At 42.2% G+C, this 22,041-nt stretch overlaps 1 protein-coding gene across 3 annotated transcripts in view; it reads left to right on the top strand.

Annotated features, from left to right (window-relative positions):
- cfap46 (cilia and flagella associated protein 46) overlaps positions 1 to 22,041 on the top strand; it is a 112,343-nt gene that overhangs the window by 6,783 nt on the left and 83,519 nt on the right. For all 3 annotated transcript variants that reach the window (XM_084093968.1, XM_084093967.1, XM_084093966.1), the window contains exons 4-12: positions 48 to 112; positions 2,564 to 2,728; positions 4,204 to 4,327; positions 4,652 to 4,740; positions 10,946 to 11,596; positions 14,771 to 14,870; positions 14,963 to 15,058; positions 16,376 to 16,566; positions 17,319 to 17,544. In XM_084093968.1, the coding sequence (XP_083950094.1) occupies positions 48 to 112; positions 2,564 to 2,728; positions 4,204 to 4,327; positions 4,652 to 4,740; positions 10,946 to 11,596; positions 14,771 to 14,870; positions 14,963 to 15,058; positions 16,376 to 16,566; positions 17,319 to 17,544 (1,707 nt within the window). The remainder of the gene's footprint in view (positions 1 to 47; positions 113 to 2,563; positions 2,729 to 4,203; positions 4,328 to 4,651; positions 4,741 to 10,945; positions 11,597 to 14,770; positions 14,871 to 14,962; positions 15,059 to 16,375; positions 16,567 to 17,318; positions 17,545 to 22,041) is intronic.

The following is a 22,041-nucleotide window of genomic DNA, read 5'->3' as shown; positions in this document are numbered from 1 at the left end:
ACTCACATTTCATTTTGTCCCTATTTCTGTCGTTGTTGTATTTCCAGGAGGACTTGGATAAGGCTGTGATGTTCTATCTGAAGGCTATTGAGATCGCCAAAGACAAGTCCAGGTAGAGTAAACAGAGAATAGATGATAGAAACAGATTCTCTCTCATCTCCGGTCCTCATTAAAAATAAGTCTGGCCACTTCCTCAAGAAAAACAACTAAGAGGAGAATTGTATTGCTCTTTTATATCTTATGGAGAGTTCCTTGAAGAAGAAGTTCTCTGAGAAGTCGGAGACTACACACACACACACACTCGCACATTTTTTTTGTTTGTGAAAACCATACTTTTTTTCAGAATTCTTTGATGAACTGAAAGTTCAAAAGAAGAGCATTTATTTTAAATATAAATCTTTTGACAATCATGTGACACTGAAGACTGGAGTAATGATGCTGAAAATTGATCAGGAAACTTTTTACTGTTTTTTGATCAAATAAATGCCTAGATGAGCAGAAGAGACTTCTTAATTTTTCCAAATTTCTGACCGGTATTGTGTATATATACTGTCGTTCTTGTTTCTCATTAACAGCAGGGTCTGCATTATTACACCCCCAACCTCTGAAACAGCCGCTGATGTGGAAAGGAAAGTGTTTTAAGCTTTACCATGCGTGCAGAGAATTTAAATACATAGGCATTATGCCAGATCATCAATCATAAACACCTGTCATCTCAACACTAAGGAACTTCACATGGAGTAAACTTTGAAATATTAACACTAGGAAAGTAACAAAGTATCAAGGGATGGATGTGTAATCAGTGCATTACTGTATCAGCGCTCGGGCACTTCCAGAGGAAACGCGTCTCGGATGCTCTCTGCTTCTTCACACGCCGTTCTCTGGTGGATAAATTAGCGACTCGGAAATAGAGTCTTCATCCGTCTCTTGTTGAGACTCACCCATCCTGCAATGACTGCTTTATTTCTCGTGGACATTGAGGTCTCCTGTGTTTTTGAGACTGTCTTTGATTCACTGCAGTTTTAAGGAGAAAATATTCAGCAATGGTGTCGACTTATGAATTTTGTATATGGTTTGTTTAAAAACGCCACATAGACATACAGTATACACAACATTAAAAGTTTGATATTCACCGCAGGGGGACTTCTCCTGCAGAAATCTCCAGCAGCTTTACATACACCAGACTTTACAGATTTATTCATATCTATATTCTGAAGGCTTTTACAGAGGAGTTTGTTCATATATGTAAGCTGGCGCTCGATCGGCCCAAAGCCGGCATCCGACCAGCGCGGAAGGTCTTAACGTGTTACTGTCCTTTTCTCGAGGCAAAGTATTTTTTGATTAAATGCAATACATTTTAATATGTATTCTCTCGTTATTTCATCTGACTCCATAAATGAAAAGGTTTTAATGATATCTGTGCATCATTAAATGTGAGCGAATGTTTGACTATTCCTTTTAACTCTTTAATGAAAATAATGCCAAAGTCGGTTAGAATAATCAAATGTAACAATTTATTATGTCAGGTAAATGTATCATGCCAATTTCATAATCAATTCAAAGATAATTGATACAAAACATCAAATGCTCTGGAATAGAGAGAAGATGCAAACCCAACATTAAGATGTAGACCTCTCAGCCTCACGGGCGAATCTGAGGTACAGAAAGGCCCCGAATCACCGGCTGCATTTCATTATATAGTCAGGACCTCTTTGACTTGGAAACGTCTTTTAACAATGGAAATTTGCATTCAGAGGTTACACCTTTTGGGGGGGGGGTAGAAGACCATTTGTCTAGAGACCACCTTCCTTTGTGTGCCAGTTATCCCTAAACTCTTAAAAACCTTATTACCTTTTGTTTTACTTATTTGGAAATGAGACATTTGTACCAGTCACACTGAGACATTTTAAATGATACCAAACATGTATAAAACTGGATGATAATTGTTAACACTAAACCATATGGATTTTTGGGTGATTCACATGTGGTCTCAGCATGAGAGAGGGGGAGTGGGGAAGAGGGGGAGAGATGTGTTCGGAGGTGAGACTTTGCCTCTCAAATGATGAGTTCAAATGTTAATTTCCAGAGAGGTCCTTTGTCCTCTCAGGGTCTGGTCACTCTTCAACCAGACTGTCAGGCATTTACTAATTTCTCAATTCTTACATATATCATGAACTGATCTTTATAACATTTTATTCCTAAAAACGTGATTTTTTTTCTGTTTCTGGCTGTATTTTTTGATTTTTTGAATTCACACGCCGTTCTCTGGTGGATAAATTAGCGACTCTGAAATAGAGTCTTCAACCGTCTCTTGTTGAGACTCACCCATCCTGCATTAATTGCTTTATTTCTCATGGACATTGAGGTCTCCCGTGGCTCTTTGAAAGGCCTCTCATTACACTTTCACTAGGTTTCAGATCTGAGCCCAGCGTAAAGTATAAATTGAGATGTACGGAAAAATCGGATTCTGATCTTCCCAACAGTGATAGCTTGAATAATTAATCGGGCTATTTTTATTCCCATCTCTTTCTGTTTCTCCCCTGCCTCATTCTTTCTTCATTAGATATCATTTCCTGGTGTTCAACGCCTCGCTGCTGTTCCTGCAGTCCGTCAGGCTGTTCCTGAGGCCCGGGAAGCGTCAGAACCTGGTTCCTTCTCTCACTCAGGTGGTCAAGGCTCTGGAGGAGGTTCAGGATCCTGACCATGCATGGAGGGCTGAACTAATGATGTAGGTGTACAATTTTTGTTTTATGCGCCCAAGGTACACTGTGAACAAGAAAATAAAATCTTCTACTTTAAAATTTCACATTTAATTCAATGTGTTTCTTAATATTTCTAAGTGAAAATTGTAGCTTTACCTTATACATACATGCATCTGTGTTTATAACATATATCTTATATCCTTGAAAATTCTTGATGCCTTAAAATATCTTGAATGAAACCCGACACCCATGCCTCATTTAGTATGCGCAGTTCTATGAATATGCAAATGAGCCCCGCCTCCACTCACTCACTCAGCTCAGAGATCCACTGGTTGACGATCACACGTTGATCTGATTGGTTACAAGGTAGTTTGTGACGTCAGAAACACCAGCGATTTCAAAGCGTGTTTTTGAGACTGTCTTTGGTTCACTGCAGTTTTAAGGAGAAAATACTCAGCAATGCTGTCGACTTATGAATTTACACATGGTTTGTCTTAAAGCATATTAAAAACACCACATAGACACATAAACAACATTAAAAGCTGGACTTTCACCACAGGGGGACTTTAAGTGTTTATTCGAGTTTATCTATTTGCATCTGTAAGATTACATTACATATCAGTTTTTTTCTCCTGCAGAAATCAGAAATCTCAAGCAGCTTTACATACACCAAACTTTACAGATTTATTCATATCTATATTCTGAAGGCTTTTACAGAGGAGTTTGTTCATATATCATGAACTGATGCGTATAACATTTTATTCCTAAAAACTGGCTGTATTTTTTATTTTTTATAATTTTGATCCAGGCTTTATTAAATTTAGAGATTTCCACATTTGCATCTCTAAACATTTTATAAAACTTGTAATACAAAACAATTGTCTTAATGTACTGTGATCAATCAACTGGTGACATATTTTAGTTAAAGATTTTACCTCATTGAATCACAGTTGAGTAATTTTCACAACAAAGTGCTGAAGACCGGTTTCACTTTCTTTACGCATAGTTCTTTATGATTTTACGGTGTAATTTGCACATTTTTGTGAGATTCATATGTAGATTTATTATATGATATCAAATAGAGTTAATGCAATTTTTTTAAGAGTTTGGCTCTTTTGAGGCCGTCATGACCTTTGAAGAAGATTTGGTTCAGATCTCATAGATGTGCTGCACCTTCATTTATTTGTTGGGGTTCTGGCTTGATTTACACCACTTATACTTATTAGGTCAACTCATATAAATCCTTATGATGTGATCAAACTCTTTTATGACCATTTTATTGTTATAGCCATATGATCCTGGAGCACAATGAAAACTCATCTCTAATAAAAGTTACACCATCTTTGTCATTGATCTTAAATTGAATCGGACTCTTTGCCTTGACTCTAAAGTCTTTTGTCAAAGAGATTGCATTGGAAATTCAAATAGGCTGTAAAACAGAAAGATTTGTGTCCGAGTGAATGGCGTGAAGGCTCGTATCTCATGTTGTCTTTCTATTCAGACACCTTGTTGAATGTCTTCTTGATGCTGGGAAGAGGATAGAAGCAGTCGCCATGGCCAAGGTCACCTCTGATTTTATTGAATCACATAAACCAGAGCTTTATCCCAGGCTTTTCTCCATTCAGGTAAATCTTTAGGGATTCTCTTATGTATTGCATGTCACTTCCGTTTATTTATCGTGCTCAAGCTTCCGCAACCTTCTTCATTAGCTCAGGCTCTTTTTCATCTTTATTCTCCACAGAACTACCATGTTTTTGGTTTATATCTTATTTAGTTGTTCTTAATTAATACACCTGCATAAATAAAGGCACTTCTTATTTACTCAATATGTTTTGGTCTTGCTGTACTGCTAATATTGCTCATTTCCTCATTTGTAAGTTGATCTGCTAATTGAATGCAATTGTGCTAAATGTAAATGTAGTTACTCCCTCACTGTGTTTCCTCCGTAGGTTCGACACAACCTCATGGATGTCTCTGAAAAGTTGAATGATGAAAACCCTAAATTGCTCGTGATCTACAAGATCCAAAAGCTTAAACAGTAAGGAGGATATTTCTCACGTCAACAGTGATTTTGTTAATTGTGTTTGAATATGTGAACGGCTGGACTTTGTTGTAACTTTACCTGAACTGCTACTGTTTGCACATCTTAACCTCTCCAAATGAAAACAACACATATGTTAAAATATTTGATTGTTATAAAAAAATAATGATTGTTACCAAACAGGTTTCCTAAAAACTTGGCCTGTCTGCCACTGGTTGGACAAACAGGTAGTCCAGTTTACATTTTGAGCAGCTCAAACAAACACATCAATGTTTTGAAAGGGTTACAGAAGTTGCTTTCACATATACAGCTTGCGTAAAACATAAATATGGTGCATTTATCACCTATTTCAGCAATTTTACAGTAATTTACCATGTTTAATGTTTCTCTGTTTCACTCTTCTGAATCTACGAATAACTATCGTATAGTGAATCTGAATATTAAAATAGATAAGATACAAGAAAATATTTTAACATCCAAAAAGGACATACAGCTTTTTTTTGCAGAAAATTACTTTATTTTAAATTTGGTTAATTGTTAATGTTTTTATTTAATTTTTATCTTCAAAAGGCAAACTGCATTAGCTATGTTTCCATCCAAAGTTGTGTATTTAAGTTATGCCGCATAAATCATTTTCAAATTTCTATCCCATGTGTTCAAGAGAACAATATTAACACTTCCTGGGAAATTGGCACTAAATATCAATAATAAAACTGTAAGTTGCTGCAATCTGGCTCTTTTCCCCTCCGTCATAAATGAGTGTGTCTCAGAGCGTCAGACGAAACACACTAAATGCTGTCATGTTCTCTTGCGTTCGGATGCTGGTGTTTGGGAACGCAATCGTGTGAGACGCTTCTGGAAGGAATTAAACCAAATTAAAAATGGAAATGGTGGATGGGAACATAGCTATTGATGAGCCACTGTGGTTTAGGTGTGGTGGGTCTCTCAGTCTGTCATCAGATCATTTAATTGAAAGCATTGGATGCGAACTCAGAGAAATACTACAGCTGTATTCCTCAGAGAAAGTCACAGATGAATCAAGTGTATTCATCGAGTCAGTCACTCACACTGATCTAATAAGACGTGTCGAAAGTCTTGATCTGCGTATGGTTGCAGCCTCTGCCCACCTATCACATTTAATATAGTCACAAGAGTCAAGAGTGGCATAAAATACCAATATATGGTAACTCAATTATGTCCACCGAGGGCTTCTGTGTCTTCTGAGGTAGTAACAGTAAATCTCTCGCCAGCTATGAATCAACAAAACAAGAGTGTTTATAGTCAGTGCAGTTCCTTGTTTTAAAGAAGGACGGAGGAATTTGCACCATCATCTATTCACAGCATCTTCAGGGTTACAAATCCAGGATGCTTACAGATCTTTAAGCACCGGCACCTGCTTACATCCGTCATCAGAACCGATGTGTTCAACTGAGGCACAGACCTGAGGTTAGCCTTCAAGGGCATTGCATGTGAATGTCTGGTTTAGGAGATCTGTTTTTAGCCGCAGACAGCAGGGATCAGGCGACGTCTCAGACAGATGTGTTTGTCAAACTACGGTTCTGACAATAAATCTCAAAAAAGCCCGCTCTGATCCATGTTGGAGAATCTTATTTCTGGGACTGGAAATAGATTCTCTACAAAACAAGTTTTCAGGTTTCCACAGCTGATTTTATCCTCCTGGAGCAGCAGGTAGATGCATAAATTAGCATTATTAATGTGCATTGTCAATACAGTATTGATGCAACCTGTAACTCTACAATTACTGGATTGGAAAGCACAAAGACCCACTATCCAATAAGACTTTCTCCACATTTGTTACATTTGTTTTTATCCAAAGTGAAATTAAGTTGCTCGTGACTACTAGTCACTCTGGGTCAAAATGGCATTTTTGAGAGAAAAAAACCTCAGGTAAGTTGCATCAGTGCATAAATCACATATTATTGTTACATTCAAAACTTAAAAAAAATGAAACACTATAAACGCATGTATTTTAGTTCTTCCTCGCTCCATAACAAATCCTTTAATTTGAATGGTATTCACAACAGAACAGGAATGAAAATAAGTCAAACATAAATTATAGTGGCATTATAACTCGGGCTCACTTTCTTCTCTCATTCGGCACGAATACAAATGTGTATTCTGCACTCGTTCATTGCCATCAGCGAGCAATTTATGGCATCGACACTGAATGCTCCGGTCCTGCCTTCCAAGCCACTGAAGATGACATCTCGCTTGAATGGCAGGGCACACGTGCTGGCGAGTCAGGCTGGTGCTGCTTTTCACACAATGTCTGTGTTACAAGCAGCACCAGGCTGATCTGCTGAAGGATTTGGACCAGGGTCAGGGTCTCTCTCCTGCCGCACCACAGATCTGGCTCTCCGGGCCACCAAACAAACCGCTGCCGTGATCGGAAGGTCAATGGCGTTGATGGTGGCCACGGAGAGACATCTGTGTTTGAACCTGGCTGACATCGGGGAGAAAGAAAAATGCTTTCTTCTCGATGCACCGGTTTCGCCGTCTGAAATTTTCGGCACCTCCGTTGAGGCGGTGGTGGATAAGTTCAGAGAGGAGAAGGCGCATTCAGCTGCATTTAGTGCATTTCACTGAGGTCCGAATCCGCACTCAGACAGCCAGGGGTCCTGGCCCGTTCCAGTTCGAGGATTCGAGGATATAAGCAGGTCGCAGAGAAGACACGACTCTAGGAGGAAGAAGGATTTGAGGGAGGTGATCCAGCATGATGAAGGATCCCCTGAAAAGCAGCCACCCTCTTCACTTCTTTCATGCCTGGCTCTTTTTACATCAGGCCTGAGGCTGGACCTATGATGAGTTATTCCTTCAATATGGATCCCTTCTGAAGGTCTGGCATCGGGCTTGGTAGTGAGTGCACCCTTTCAAGCTTTAAGGGTAGTAGGCCTTAATTCTGATAATAGTGTTTAGGCCACCGCTTTACGAGCAGCGGGATGAGCTTTGTAGGTGTCCACCCTTTACGAGAGTTAGTAAGGTTGAACAATAGACCTCGGTTCTCTGTTTAGAAAGTATTAAGGGGTGTGTTGGTTAGGGTTTCTTATAGGAGTATTTTATTAGGGCCCTGAAGTTCCCTTATATAGATAGGCTATGCATACCCTTTCTATAGGCCTCCTCTTGTGTTAGAGTCATCAGGTTTATGTAGTGGGTAGTGCAAATCCAGTAGTGAACAGATTGGCTTCATCTCATGGAGAATTCTCTAGTAAGGCCACCGTTCATCCGAGCATCAAACAGATAAGCTCTGTGTAGCGTGAGATGGCTTCCTTCCAAACGGGAGTTATTCTATTGAGGCCACCGCTCTTTACAAGCTCCAGATAGACTACAACACCAAGCGTTGGCCCTCGCCACCTTGATAGCCACCTTGTATTAGAATAGCAGGCCTCCTGTCACTTTAGAGAGTTGTTTGAAATAAGACTATAGCGCTGAACTTCAGACAGATATTTGTGTGTCGGCCCTCGCAGGATATCTGCCTTAGGCATAAGTACTAGGAATTTTGGAGGCGGTCTGCTAAGCATCCTCACCCTGAGCCCCTCAGTGTCTGAGTGTAGGTTCTTTAGAGCTAGAACCCATCAGTTTATCTTCTGAAAGGTCTAGTTTCCCTGGTACTGGCCTCCTCTTACTACAAGTGTAGCCTAGCCTAGGCCCGCCTTTGCATTAGGCATCAAATGCTTATGGATAAAGGTAGATAACATAGGTACCAGGCTATCTCCTAAAGCCTACCATGCAGGTACCTCCATGCAGGTATCTCTGTCAGGCCTTTCTCTCACTCTAGAGTAAGAAGCAGTGTGCTGAGGCCTCCGCTGTTCAGAGCTGAATTAGTAGCTAGACTATCCAGCTAAGCCTTAAGTTAAGGTTTTTCCCTCTAGGCTCCTTGAATTTAATTTCAAGTCACAGGGTTGAGTGTCGCTGGCCTCTCAGTTGAGCCCTCCATTTCCTTTGGGCTTAGCAGAGACAAGAAAACCTGTCTTGTAATACAAGATAAAAGGCCTCGACCTTGGAGCCATAGGGTCATGCTGAGAGTACTACCCTTGTTAGGGTCATTATTAGAGTGCTTTGCTACTCATAGTTCTAGTTTAATCGCCCTGCACCACTGAGGCTCAGGTAGAGACAGATCAAGTACTCCCTCCCATTTGGGTCGGTTTTGAGTACACTCCCTTAGAGCCTTAGCACTGCCGGCTGACGCCCGTGACATTCAAAGTGGTAGACCTTACTCTGGGCCTCCTCGATAGTCCAGTAGCGTAAGATTTGTACTCTTCTTGCTTCAAGGATCGATAAGCACTTCTGCTGAGTGCACTGCCCATTAGCAATGTGAAATAAGTATATCCAGGACCACAGATTCTGTGAGAGCATCTTGCTTCTGAGGCTAGCTCTGCTAGTAGTCTCGCTATCAAGTAGTTAGGCCTCCCTAACTAGTTGGGTGCTGAGGATTACAAAAGCATTGAGTATCACGTTTGCAGGCTCCCATGGAGACTCTCTGATTATAGCCCATAGCCTGGTCAATGTTTACCAGGTTGAGCCTAGTACTCCAAACCATCTTGAGGTTTGTTCTGTAGAGTACTTAGTTCCCTAAGTCTTATCGGAAGGTTGAAGGACTCTTGCGAGGCCTCCCTGTTAGATCAGCCCTTAGAGCTGGAGGTACTCTCACTAGGCTCCCTTTAAAATGCCCAGCCTCCAACAGGCTTTGAAAAACAAGCACTCTGTAGATCCAGGATCAAGTAACTCTCCTCATTTGCAAGGGTTAGAAAGCACTTCTGCCAGTTATCTGCAGTCCTCCCCATTAGATGCCTCTATAAGTTGAGGCAAATAATGTTAGAGACTCTCTTTAGACAGAGTATAACCTATATTCAGACAGGTTGTTGGCAAGACTAGGGGCCAGATTTACTAACAGCTTGTGCCAGCACAAACCCTCCTTTGGCGTTAAAAAACTACTGTCAGGATTTACTAAAGACACGTAGTGAAATATTAGCGCTAAACATGCGTGGACAGTTATTTTTGCAGCTGACCTTATTGCATATGCATTTTTAAGAGTTTCCCTTTGATGCGCAAAATTTATGGGAGGAGAGTATTTAAATGAATCATGCAAGGTGATTTACTAAGCACTTTGCACTAGTCAATGTACTGGTGTTTGCGCCATTAAAGACTTTATGTCCCCCTTAGAAAGTGACTGGATGAGGCTCCTCTCGGACCCTGGCCAATGTGGCCATGTTCCCTTAAAGGAACCCCTTCCGTTGGAAGTTGTTGATTCCAAGCCTGAGCAGCCTTGGTAGGCCTTTGTTTCATCCGAGGCCTCTTTGAGGCTTAAAGCTTGGGCAGTGACCGTAGGGAATAATGTCACTGACAGCCTAGTGTGTGATCTGAAGGGGGAGTGGTTCTGGCATTTCAGTGAAACTGACACTTCTGATGTTTGTCACAGCCATTCTTGGCATGCAGTGCCCTTAGCATGGTGGCATTGGTATATCGTTCTCCAATAGCATCAATCAACGCACTGTGAGTTCCCTTAAGAAAGAGAATGTCTCAGGTTACGACTGTTTCCTGAGAACAGGGAACGAGACACTTCGTCTTTCGCCATGCCTTGGGGATGCCTGCTGAACAGTCCCTTCAGACGATAAGTGAATGACAAGTTCTCTAGGTGCCCCTATATACTTCTATATACTACTATATATAATAGTAGTGACGTCATAGGCTGTCACCGGCCAATATGATTGCCGTGAGTTGATAAGCGTTTCAAACACCGGTCACATGGAGGTGTTCCCCAATACCGTCAATCGATGCAGTGTCCCTGTTCTCAGGGAACATAGGTTACAGTTGTAACCTGAGACATTTTCTTTCAATTAGCACCGGTTTTGTATTTCTTTTTGGAACTGATTGATCATAAGCCTCACTGATCTGAGCTCATGCAACTCTGTTTTTTTTAGGTGGATAAACCAGAGTGAACGTTTTGCATGAGCTCAGATCAGTGAGGCCTACAATCAATCAGTTCCAAAAAGAAATACAAAACCTGTGCTAATTGAAAGAAAACAAGTTGGGTAATATAAGTCACTTTACAATAAAAGTCACAGCATGTTTCAGATATTAAAAAACAACATACATCTTTTCACTATGAATTGAACCCATGATTTTGTTGTTGCCAAGTTCTTCTTTTGGAGCTAGATAAACAATGTTTCCATGTTTTTCACAGTATGGTTGATGTCAATGAACTGAGGAGAGATGAGGTGAAGGCACTGAAGGAGGTTTTCCTGCTGCTGACATCAGAACCCAAAGCATCTGACATCCAGGACTCCTGTCCTCCAATGCACATGCACAGCTCTAGTGCTCCACCCAACATCCCTGAATCCAGTCCTCCACCCATCACACACAGCTCTGGTGCTCCACCCAACATCCCTGAATCCAGTCCTCCACCCATCACACACAGCTCTAGTGCTCCACCCAACATCCCTGAATCCAGTCCTCCACCCATCACACACAGCTCTAGTGCTCCACCCAACATCCCTGAATCCAGTCCTCCGCCCATCACACACAGCTCTAGTGCTCTAGCCAACATCCCTGAATCCAGTCCTCCGCCCATCACACACAGCTCTAGTGCTCCACCCAACATCCCTGAATCCAGTCCTCCGCCCATCACACACAGCTCTAGTGCTCCACCCAACATCCCTGAATCCAGTCCTCCGCCCATCACACACAGCTCTAGTGCTCTAACCAACATCCCTGAATCCAGTCCTCCACCCATCAGACACAGCTTTAGTGCTCCACCCAACATCCCTGAATCCAGTTCTCTGTCCAGCTCCAGTGTTTGTGTGGATCACGACTCGTCCATCCCACTGACTGACAGGTGCGTCTAACATTCATCATTGTCACAGCAGCATCATGATGTTAAATGAAAGATATTTTCTATATGTTTTCTAAAGATGTTTTCAGCGAAACATTGTGGGAAAGCCCCTGCGTGATTGCGTCATGAAGCACGCATGGAATCAGTCCAATGGCATGACGGAATGTCATATGCGGTTGACGTCATCGACCAGAAAAATATAAAGCAAACATGAACCAAAAGATTTACATAAACCATCAGTGGGGTCTGCGGTCACGCCCCTTATTCAAACTGGCTCACCAGATCCTCCTTTTGGCCCAAGGGAAACTGCTCTCTCTGAGGGCAGCATATATTCCAGGATATTTAAATCAGGGAGCAGACATCCAGTGGAGGCAGGGGAATGGAGACTCCACCCTGAGGTGATGGAGCTCCTATGGGCAAACTTTGGTCAAGGGGAAGTAGATCTGTTCGCATCTCAAGAGACGACACACTGTCCACTTTGGTTCTCCCTCACTCAGCCAGCCCTTCTTGGGCTGGACGCTATGGTACAGAAGTGGCAAAGGCTACGTCTGTATGCCTTTCCCCCGATTGCTCTGCTCACTGGAGTTCTGGAGAGAGTTCGCCGGGACGGGGCACGTCTACTGTTACTAGCCCCGTTCTGTATGGTTCTCCTAGTGTCTCTCCTCGACGGCTCTCCTGTGGAGATTCCGTTCAGGGGGGACCTTCTCTCTCAGTCGAGCAGGTTGATCCTTCACCCCCGCCCAGAATTGTGGAAACCGTGGGCTTGGCCTTTGAGGAGGCCCAGCTCATAATTTCAGGTCTCTCAACTGAGGTTGTTGAGACCATCCTCCACTCCAGAGCTCCCTCCACGAGGAAACTCTACGCCTTGAAGTGGAGATTATTCCCTTCCTGGTGTGGAGAGCACCAGCTGGACCCAGTTATCTGGCCAGTGGATGCAGTGCTAGAGTTCCAGCAGGAACGATTCTCCGCAGAATTATCCCCTTCCACACTAAAGGTGTACGTGGTGGCCTTAGCTGCTTACCGCGTTCCTTTACGTGGTGTATCCGTGGGGAGACCCCTCTACTAACCCGTTTCCTTCGTGGCACTTTGAAGCTTAGGCCTCATGCCGGCCTGGGATTTGGCCATTGTTTTAGAAGGCCTTTCCTTGACTCCCTTTGAGCCTATTGAGGACGTTTCTGAGAAGTTTCTTACTCTAAAGACGGTCTTTCTCCTCGCTATTACGTCTCTCAAATGAATTGGAGACATACAAGCTCTCTCGGTATCTCCCTCGTGCCTGGAATTTGCGGCCGATATGGTAAAGGCTTTTCTTCAAACTAGACCGGGTTATGTTCATAAGGTTCCTACTAATATTGTAAGACCTATAGTACTGCAGGCTTTCGGTCCTCCTCCCTTCCGGACGTCAGACCAAGAGATTCTATATCTGCTCTGCCCAGTTAGGGCCCTAGATGCTTATGTCCACAGAGCTGCCCTGTGGAGGAAATCTGAACAGTTGTTTTTTTTGTTTTGCGTCCCCCAGAAAGGGGTGCCCAGCAACTAAGCAGAGGATGAGCAAGTGGGTGATCAAGGCTATCTCACTTACTTTTGAGTCGGCCAATCAACTAGGAGTATGGCTGCTTCCAAAGCATTACTGTCAGAAGTTTCCCTCCAAGATGTTTGTGATGCGGCAGGCTGGTCCTCACCCCACACCCCAGGGTCTACAACCTTGACCTCGGCTCCACTCCAGGGATGCAGGTGCTTTCGACTGAATGTGTGCTCTGACTTCACACAGAAGGACACTTGCTCCTATGGCTTCGTGGGTATAGCGTTTCCACAGTGTTCCGATGCAGTGCGAGTTCCCATGAAAGGGATCCCGGCATGCCCGTGATTGACTTGCTTCAGTCTATCAGAAGCTGACATTGTTTGATTCAGGTGTGCTTTATAATTTCCTGGTCGATGACGTCACCCGCCTATGTCGTTACTTCACGGCATTGGACCGATTTCATACGTGCTTCACGACGCAATCACGCAGAGGCGTTCCCACAGGTTTCGACGCAGCGTGAATTCCCTCTTCAGGGAACTAAGGTTACATACGTAACAGAGACGTTTTCTTACCGCACTGGCAGATCTTTGTTCTTGTTTTAAGCAAAAACAAGGTGAATTTCTTTTTACATGTTTGTTTTTTATATAGCTAATAGGCTTTGGTTTATGTCTCATCTGGCAAAAAGCCTGAACCATAAGCGAAACATCAACAAATCATGATTTGATTCTAGGTATTGCTTAGCACCATTTACAGTAAATTTAAAGCAAAAGGACATTTTCTTTCGCGAGTGCATTTGCAAGTGCAAACAATGTTGTCAACAATATTTTTGGTCCTGGAAGAGAGAAAGATTGAATGTTTAAAATGCAGATGCACTAGAAATATTATTATAATATAAATCAGCTGTTTTCTATGTGAATATACAGTAAAGTGTAATTTATTCCTGTGATCAAAGCTGAATTTTCAGCATCATTACTCCAGTCTTCAGTGTCACATGATCCTTCAGAATTATTCTAATATGATGATTTGATGCTCAAAAAACATTTATGATTATTATCAATGTTGAAAACAGTTGTGCAGCTTCAGATATTTGTGGAAACTGTGATACACTTTATTTTTCAGGATACTTTGATGAATAAAAAGCTCAAAATAACAGCATTTATTTTAAATAGAATCTTTTATAACATTATAAATGTCTTTACTTTTCAATTTAATGTGTAATAAAAGTATTAATTTCATTAAAAAAAAAAAAATCTGACTGAGCCCAAACATTTGAACAGTAAAGTGCATTTGCTAAATGTTTATTTAGTCCACTACCAAAGCCTGAATATTAAGAGCAAGAATTCTGATGTTGTGGGTTTCTCTGTGAGCACCTTAACACTAGAATCTGCGAGTCCATTGATTTCAATGGGGATGTTGCATTGCAAAGTTATTAGAAAGTGATGCTCCATCATGTGAAGAAAACTTCAGAAACTTTTGCTGCATCGTAGTCTGATGAGCAATGAGAAAAGTTGTGCTTCTGATTCACCCCCTCAAAAAATGCATCTTTCATTATTCCTGTTTGTTCTGTCAGTTTCTCTAGTATGAAAGCACCTGATACACTAGGGCCTTTAGGATCTGCTTTGAGTGTGTCTCATCACAGTTATTCCTCTTAATTTCAGGGTTGTGTTCCTGTTAGAGCTGGCGTTCCTCTCCCTGCAGTTACAGCAACATCACATGGCATTCGACTGCCTGAAGGAGCTCAGCGCCTCGAATATCACCGTAAACAGACTCATGCTTCCTCACAAAGCTCGCTCACCCTTTCTCCCTGTTGTTTTTTGTAAACACAAAGGTCTTGTGTTGTGTTTCTGAAGGTCGGTCAGCGCATGATGATGGAGTGTGTGCAGTGTGAGCTCGACCTTAACAAGAACCGAGACGGGATTGAGAGTTACTCCAGATCCGGCGTGGAGGTGCTGCTTCCTTTTTTCAGGCCCAGAAGGCATCAATGTTTTATTACTGTGGACTGTTGTTTATGTTTGAGGCATTGGGAAAGTATTTTTGGTTCGAAAAGTATATTAATATTTATTCACAAACCATACAGTATAAGCAACTTTGGCAGAGATGTGCACTAGAGGTCTGCATCCAATCCTACAGTTCTTCCCTTCTCCAGAGCTTTTCATATACTCATGCATCCATTTATTTATTTCTATAGCACATTTAAAACAACTCAAGCTTGCCAAAGCAGTTTACATAGTAAAACAAATCAACAGCATTTATAAACCGGACAAATTAACAGTGAAACTTTACAAAAAGGTTTAATTTGGTTACATTAGTTATTATGAACTGACAATGACAAATACTTCTAAAGCATCTTAGTTAATGTGTATTTAAACATTTACTAATACATTATTAAAATCAAAAGTCAGTTTGACTTTTAATATTATTTAATGGACCTGAGATGACATGAACAAACAAACTAACATTAACAGAGATTAATTAATACTGTAACAAACGTTTTGCTCATAGTTAATGCATTAGTTTTCTAGTACAAATATCGAAATATGTGTAATACTACATCGGTTTAATTTAGATATGTTTATATTTCATTACCAAATTATTTTGCTAAAAAACAACAACAATTTGCCAGTGAGAGAAGAAAAAAAGTCCAATAAATATTCCCTGAAAACAATATCTTACACAATTGTGTTTCTCAATTAAACCGATCATGTTTTAAGTTTTAAGATATTTGTATTGGAAAACAATTTTAGTTATTTTTTTTTTTTTTTGCAGTGACAAAACAGGTATTTGTTTTTTTGTGTATTTTTATGTGTATTTAGTATTATTTATATACAGTTATTGTCTGCCTTTTATATGTATATTATCAGTTTTCATTTAAGTTTTAGTAATTTTATGTGTTTTTATATATAGCCTTTTTGTTTTCATTTTAGTAATTTTAGTACTTCAACTTAAACATCCATTTCAGTTAGTTGCCATGGCAACATTTAATTTTTTTTAAAAATTTTATGTTTAATTTTAATAATCTAATATTTCATGTTTTTATTTCAGAAAACGATTTTAATATTCTTGCACTTTTACAATAAATAGCCAAAATAAAACTTAATTGGCGGGAAATGTAAGTATGTAAACGACCGTACGAAAAACAGCTTGACTGTCTCCTCTACACAAAGGCCACAAGAGTGCCGTTGTTTCAGATAAAGATGACGTTTCACATGCATTTCTGATGAAATAAGTGTGTTTTCATGTGCGCCCTGTCTCGGCTCTTGCAGCTGCAGCTGAGTGTGATCGCGCGGTTGGATGCGTTACTGCAGATGGCACTGAAGGCAGGAGATGCTGGTGTGTGTCAGGCGGTGTGTGTGTGTCTGTGGAACGCGTGTCTCCCGCTTCTCCAACACAACCTCCGAAAGAGAGTCCAGAAACCTCTGCTCACACTCGCTCGAGCGCTGGACGCCACTGACAGGTGTGTGTGTGCACATCATGCTCTGTCCCGTTCTCCAGCACAAACATTCTTACATCAAGAGACATTTACTGGAGAAGAAGCAAAATGACTGAAGATGTTGAGTCTTGGGTAATGAGAAATGTCTCAAAATAAAGGGACTTTAATGCTTAAAACAAGAACAAATATCAGCCAAAGGGATCCGAAAAAATCAACTTAATTTGAATTCAAAACAAGTTTATTTTTCTGACCCCTCTGACATATATTTTTTCTAGTTTTAAACATTTTATTTTGAGACATTTTTCAGTACAACAACACGTGTTTGCTTCTTCAGTAAATGTATCTTGATTTAAGAATGTTTAGATATGTTTGCTGGAAAACGAGACAGAAACACTGAGGAAGAACATTGGGAATCTGAAGTTATTCAGTTATTCAGCTCTAGTTTTGGAGCCATTAAAGGAATGATTCTCCTGTAGAAGAAACTTCTGTCATCATTTACTTCATTTTATGCATTCCTTTCCTCTGTGGAACACAGAAAGAGATGTTTAGCAGAATATAAAACATCTTCATTCAGTGAAAGCTGACAGTGGCCAGAGGCTCCAAAACATGACAAAACAAAAGTTTCATGATCCGTCTGTGTGTGTGTGTGTGTGTATGTGTGTGTGTGTGTCTCTCTGTGTGTGTGTGTGTGTGTGTGTGTGCGTGTGTGTGTGTGTGTGTGTGTCTGTCTGTCTGTCTGTGTTTGTGTGTGTGCGTGTGTGTGTGTGTGTCCACAGCATGCTGCTGGAAGTGTTGTGTCAGGTTCACACTGAGCTGGCCGCTGTGGACGAGGAGGATGAGAAGCTGGAATCTGCCATGAAACACCTGCATAAAGCCGTTGATCTGGATGTTCCCTCAGAGCATCTGTCCACCTCTCTACACCTACTCCACCTGCGCTCCTCCGCTCTCGGCGCGCACACACACACTCGCCCCGAGGACCAGGCTGCCAGACTCATGCAACAGGTGCGTCTCCGTTTGGATGAAGATTACACTCATGTGCAGTGTTGGGGAAAGTTACTTTTAAAAGTAATGCATTACAATATTGCGTTACTCACAAAAAAAGTAACGGTTACACTTTATTTCGATAGTCCACTTTAGGCATTCTACTAACTATAAGTAACTTTTAACTAGATGTCAACTAACTCTCATTACATTTACATTTACATTTAGTCATTTAGCAGACGCTTTTATCCAAAGCGACTTACAAATTAGGACTAAATTAAGCGAGTCATCATGAAGAGGCAAAAACAACGCAAGAAGTGCTCAAAATACGAAGTTCAGGCATTATTCAGAGTAGCATAAGCCCGATAAGCGAGGTTTTAAAGGGAAAGGGAAGTTTTTTTTTTTTTTATGAGGTTAAGTGCTCACGGAAGAGATGGGTTTTCAGCTGTCTTTTGAAGGTTGTCAGGGATTCTGCATTCCGGATGAGGGTGGGGAGAGCGTTCCACCAGCATGGAACTGTGAATGAGAATGTTCTGGAAAGAGATTTTGTGGCTTTCTGTGATGGAACCACGAGACGTCGCTCTTTGACCAATCGTAGGCTTCTGGTAGGGATGTAGACTCGTAGGAGTGAGTGAAAGTAGGAGGGAGCTGAGCCTGTGATAGATCTGTAAGCAAGCGTCAATGCCTTGAACTTGATGCGAGCAGCGAGAGGTAGCCAGTGCAGAGAGGTGAACAGAGGAGTGACGTGGGCCCTCTTGGGCTCATTGAAGACAAGACGAGCTGAAGCATTCTGAATCATTTGTAGAGGTTTAGTTGCACATGATGGAAGTCCGGCCAGAAGAGCATTGTAGTAGTCAAGCCTAGAGATGACCAGGGCCTGGACAAGAAGTTGTGTTGCATGCTCAGTTAGGAAAGGCCTGATCTTCCTGATGTTGTGCAGTGCAAACCTGCATGATCGAGCTGTCTTTGAAATGTGATCTGTGAAGGTCAGCTGGTCATCAAACGTTACTCCAAGATTTCTCACCGACCTTGATGGGGTGATTGATGATGACTCTAGCTGGATAATGAAGTTGTGCTGTAGAGACGGATTGGCAGGGAGGACGAGAAGCTCAGTCTTTGCCAGGTTGAGCTGCAGGTGATGTTCCTTCATCCATGTCGAGATGTCCGCCAGACAGCTTGAGATCCGTGCAGCTACTGTGGGATCATGTGGTTGAAATGAGAGGAAGAGCTGTGTGTCATCAGCATAGCAGTGGTAGGAGAAACCGTGTGCCTGTATGATGTGTCCCAGTGATGTGGTGTAGATGGAGAAGAGGAGGGGACCAAGAACTGAACCCTGGGGAACCCCTGTGGTCAGTTGATGTCCTCTGGATACCTCGCCTCTCCATGAGACCCTGAAGGACCTACCTGTGAGATAGGACTTGAACCAGTGGAGTGAAGTTCCTGTGATGCCCAGTGATGAGAGGCTGGACATAAGGATCTGATGATTCACAGTGTCGAAGGCAGCAGATCCAGGAGAATGAGGACTGAAGATTTGGAAGCAGCTTTTGCGATCCGTAGGGCTTCTGTGACAGACAGTAATGCAGTCTCAGTTGAACGCCCTTTCTTGAAGCCGGATTGGTTGACATCCATCTGGTTGTTTAGAGACAAGAAGGATGTTACTTGGTTGAAAACAGCTCTTTCAAGTGTTTTCGCAATGAATGGTAGGAGAGAGATAGGTCTGTAATTCTCTACAGATGATGTGTTTAGTGTTGGTTTTTTAAGCAGTGGAGTAACCCGAGCCTGCTTGAATGCTGTAGGGAAAGTGCCAGTATGTAGGGATGAGTTGATGATGTGTGTGAGTGCTGGTAGAAGTGTGGGAGAGATGGCTTGTAGAAGGTGTGAGGGGATGGGGTCTAGAGGGCAGGTGGTAGGATGACTGGAGAGGAGAAGTGTAGATACTTCTTCCTCGGTTAGCGGAGAAAAGGAGGACAGAGGGATATTGGCTGTGGAAGGGGTGAGAACTGACTGCTGATAGTTGTTGTTTTATTGGTGAAGAAGTTCGCAAAGTCGTCAGCAGTTAAAGAGGAGGTGGGTGGTGGTGGAGGTGGACAGAGGAGAAAGTTGAATGTCTTGAAGAGTAATCGTGTGTTGGAGGAGCTGTTGATCTTGTTGTGGAAGTATGAAGATTTTGCAGCATGAACATCAACAGAAAAGGAAGAGAGGAGAGATTTATACATACTCAGGTCAGATGTGTCTTTTGATTTGCGCCATTTCCTCTCCGCTGCCCTGAGTTCGGTCCGGTGTTCACGAAGAACCTCAGATAACCAGGGGTTGGAGGGAGTAGCGCGTGCTGGCCTGGAGGAGAGAGGGCAGATATTGTCCAGAGAAGAGGTTAGAGTGGAGCATAAGGTATCCGTTGCGGTATTCACATCCAGAGATGAGAGTTGTGAGGGTGGGGGAAGACAAGATGACACGGCAGAGGAAAGGTGGGAGGGAGAAAGTGAGCGCAGGTTTCGCCTGAAAGTGACTGGTGGTGGGGTTGGAGGTGCAGGGGTAGAGAGTTGTAGACTGAAAGTAATGAGGAAATGATCTGAAACATGGAGAGGTCTCACCAAAATGTTGTCTGTGATGCAGTTGCGTGTGTAAACCAGGTCCAGTTGGTTGCCTGATTTGTGAGTTCCTGTGGTGATGAGTCGTTTGAGATCGAAAGAGGCTAGGAGAGAGATGAAGTCAGTTGCATGCGGCTTTTCGAGATGAATGTTGAAGTCACCAAAGACTAGAAGTGGGGTGCCGTCCTCAGGGAAAGAGGACAGCAGCACATCCAGCTCCTCTACGAAGTTACCCAGCTGACCTGGGGGGCGATAAATGACTACAATATGGATCTTATTGGGAGTTGTAAGTGTAATAGCATTATATTCAAATGAGTTGTTGAGAGAAGAGAGTGCTGAGTATTTCCAATTGTTAGAAATGAGAAGCCCTGTACCCCCACCCCTCCCAGACTGGCGAGGGGAGTGAGAGAAGGAGAAATTGCTAGAGAGAGCAGCGGGGGTTGCTGAGTCTTCCGGACGAATCCAGGTCTCAGTCAAGCCCAGGATACTAAGAGTAGAATGAGATGCAAAGGCTGGAATAAAGTCAGCTTTATTGACTGCTGACTGACAATTCCATAGACCCACGGAAAGAGAGAGAGGTGTGTGTGAGGATGAGAAAATGGGACATAGATTAGCAGTATTGCGCTGCCTTTTGCGCGTGATGAAAGGGCGTTGCTGAGAGATAACAGGAATGTATTGAAAGCACATGTTGAGTAAGGTGAAAAATAAGATAAAAAGTGGGAAGGGAAAGGGAAAAGGAGATACTTAAGTGCCTTTCTGGTGTCCTTGCTCGGTGGAGTCGCACAGGTAGAGTCGCTGGTCTTTACCCGAGTCGGTCTTCACACGAGGAGGCTGAACACGAGAGCTGAACGCTTCCGCGACAGCGCGCAAATTACATAGATATAGATAAAATGCTATCACCGCTTGAGTGAGGACAGCTGTCTCGGTCCGGCAATTAAGTCAATAAAGCGAAAATGGGCCAAATCGAAACTAGCTAGGAGCCAAGACTTAAGTGCAATTAAACTGCAATAATAATTTTCACACGCGGCTGTTTAATAATGTAGCAACGCGTCTAAATAAAATACAGAATTATGTGAAGTTAAAAATGAAAAATAAGCAGAGAATCGAAGATAGGCTTACCTTAAGTCAAATACAACACTGAAATAACAGGAGAACTGAGTATTCTGAAAACCACTTGCGCGCTCTTGCCGTGCGTTCTCTATGCTGACCGCTGGTCCTGAGTATTAGTAGACTGTAGTAGACTATCAGTACACTGTTTGGTTAGGTGTTCGGGTTCGGGTTAGGAGAAAAAGTTGACTTGTAGTTGCCAAGTTACTTATAGTGAGTAGGGTTAGTATCTGTTGGGGGAGCATAACAATAAAGTGTTAGCAGATATTAAGCAGACAGTCTACTAATACTCTAATGACTGATAGTTGACATGTAGCTGCAAACTTACTTATAGTTAGTAGAATGTCTAAGTAGTAGAGTAGAGGTAGAGTACAGTAGAGTACAGAAGAGGTAGAGTACAGTAGAGGTAGAGTACAATAGATGTAGAGTACAGTAGAGGCAGAGTACAGTAGAGGTAGAGTACAGTAGAGGCAGAGTACAGTAGAGTACAGTAGATGTGGAGTACAGTAGAGGCAGAGTACAGTAGAGGCAGAGTACAGTAGAGGTAGAGTACAGTAGAGCACAGTAGAGGTAGAGTACAGTAGAGGTAGAGTACAGTAGAGTAGAGTACAGTAGAGGTAGAGTAGAGTACAGTAGAGCACAGTAGAGGTAGAGTAGAGTACAGTAGAGGTAGAGTAGAGGTAGAGTAGAGTACAGTAGAGGTAGAGTAGAGCACAGTAGAGTAGAGTACAGTAGAGGTAGAGTAGAGTACAGTAGAGGTAGAGTAGAGTACAGTAGAGCACAGTAGAGGTAGAGTAGAGTACAGCAGAGGTAGAGTACAGTA

Source organism: Abramis brama, assembly GCF_963993115.1.
Source record: "Abramis brama genome assembly, chromosome: 19".
NCBI classification, from domain to species: domain Eukaryota; kingdom Metazoa; phylum Chordata; class Actinopteri; order Cypriniformes; family Leuciscidae; genus Abramis; species Abramis brama.
This window is presented reverse-complemented; position numbering and strand designations above follow the sequence as displayed.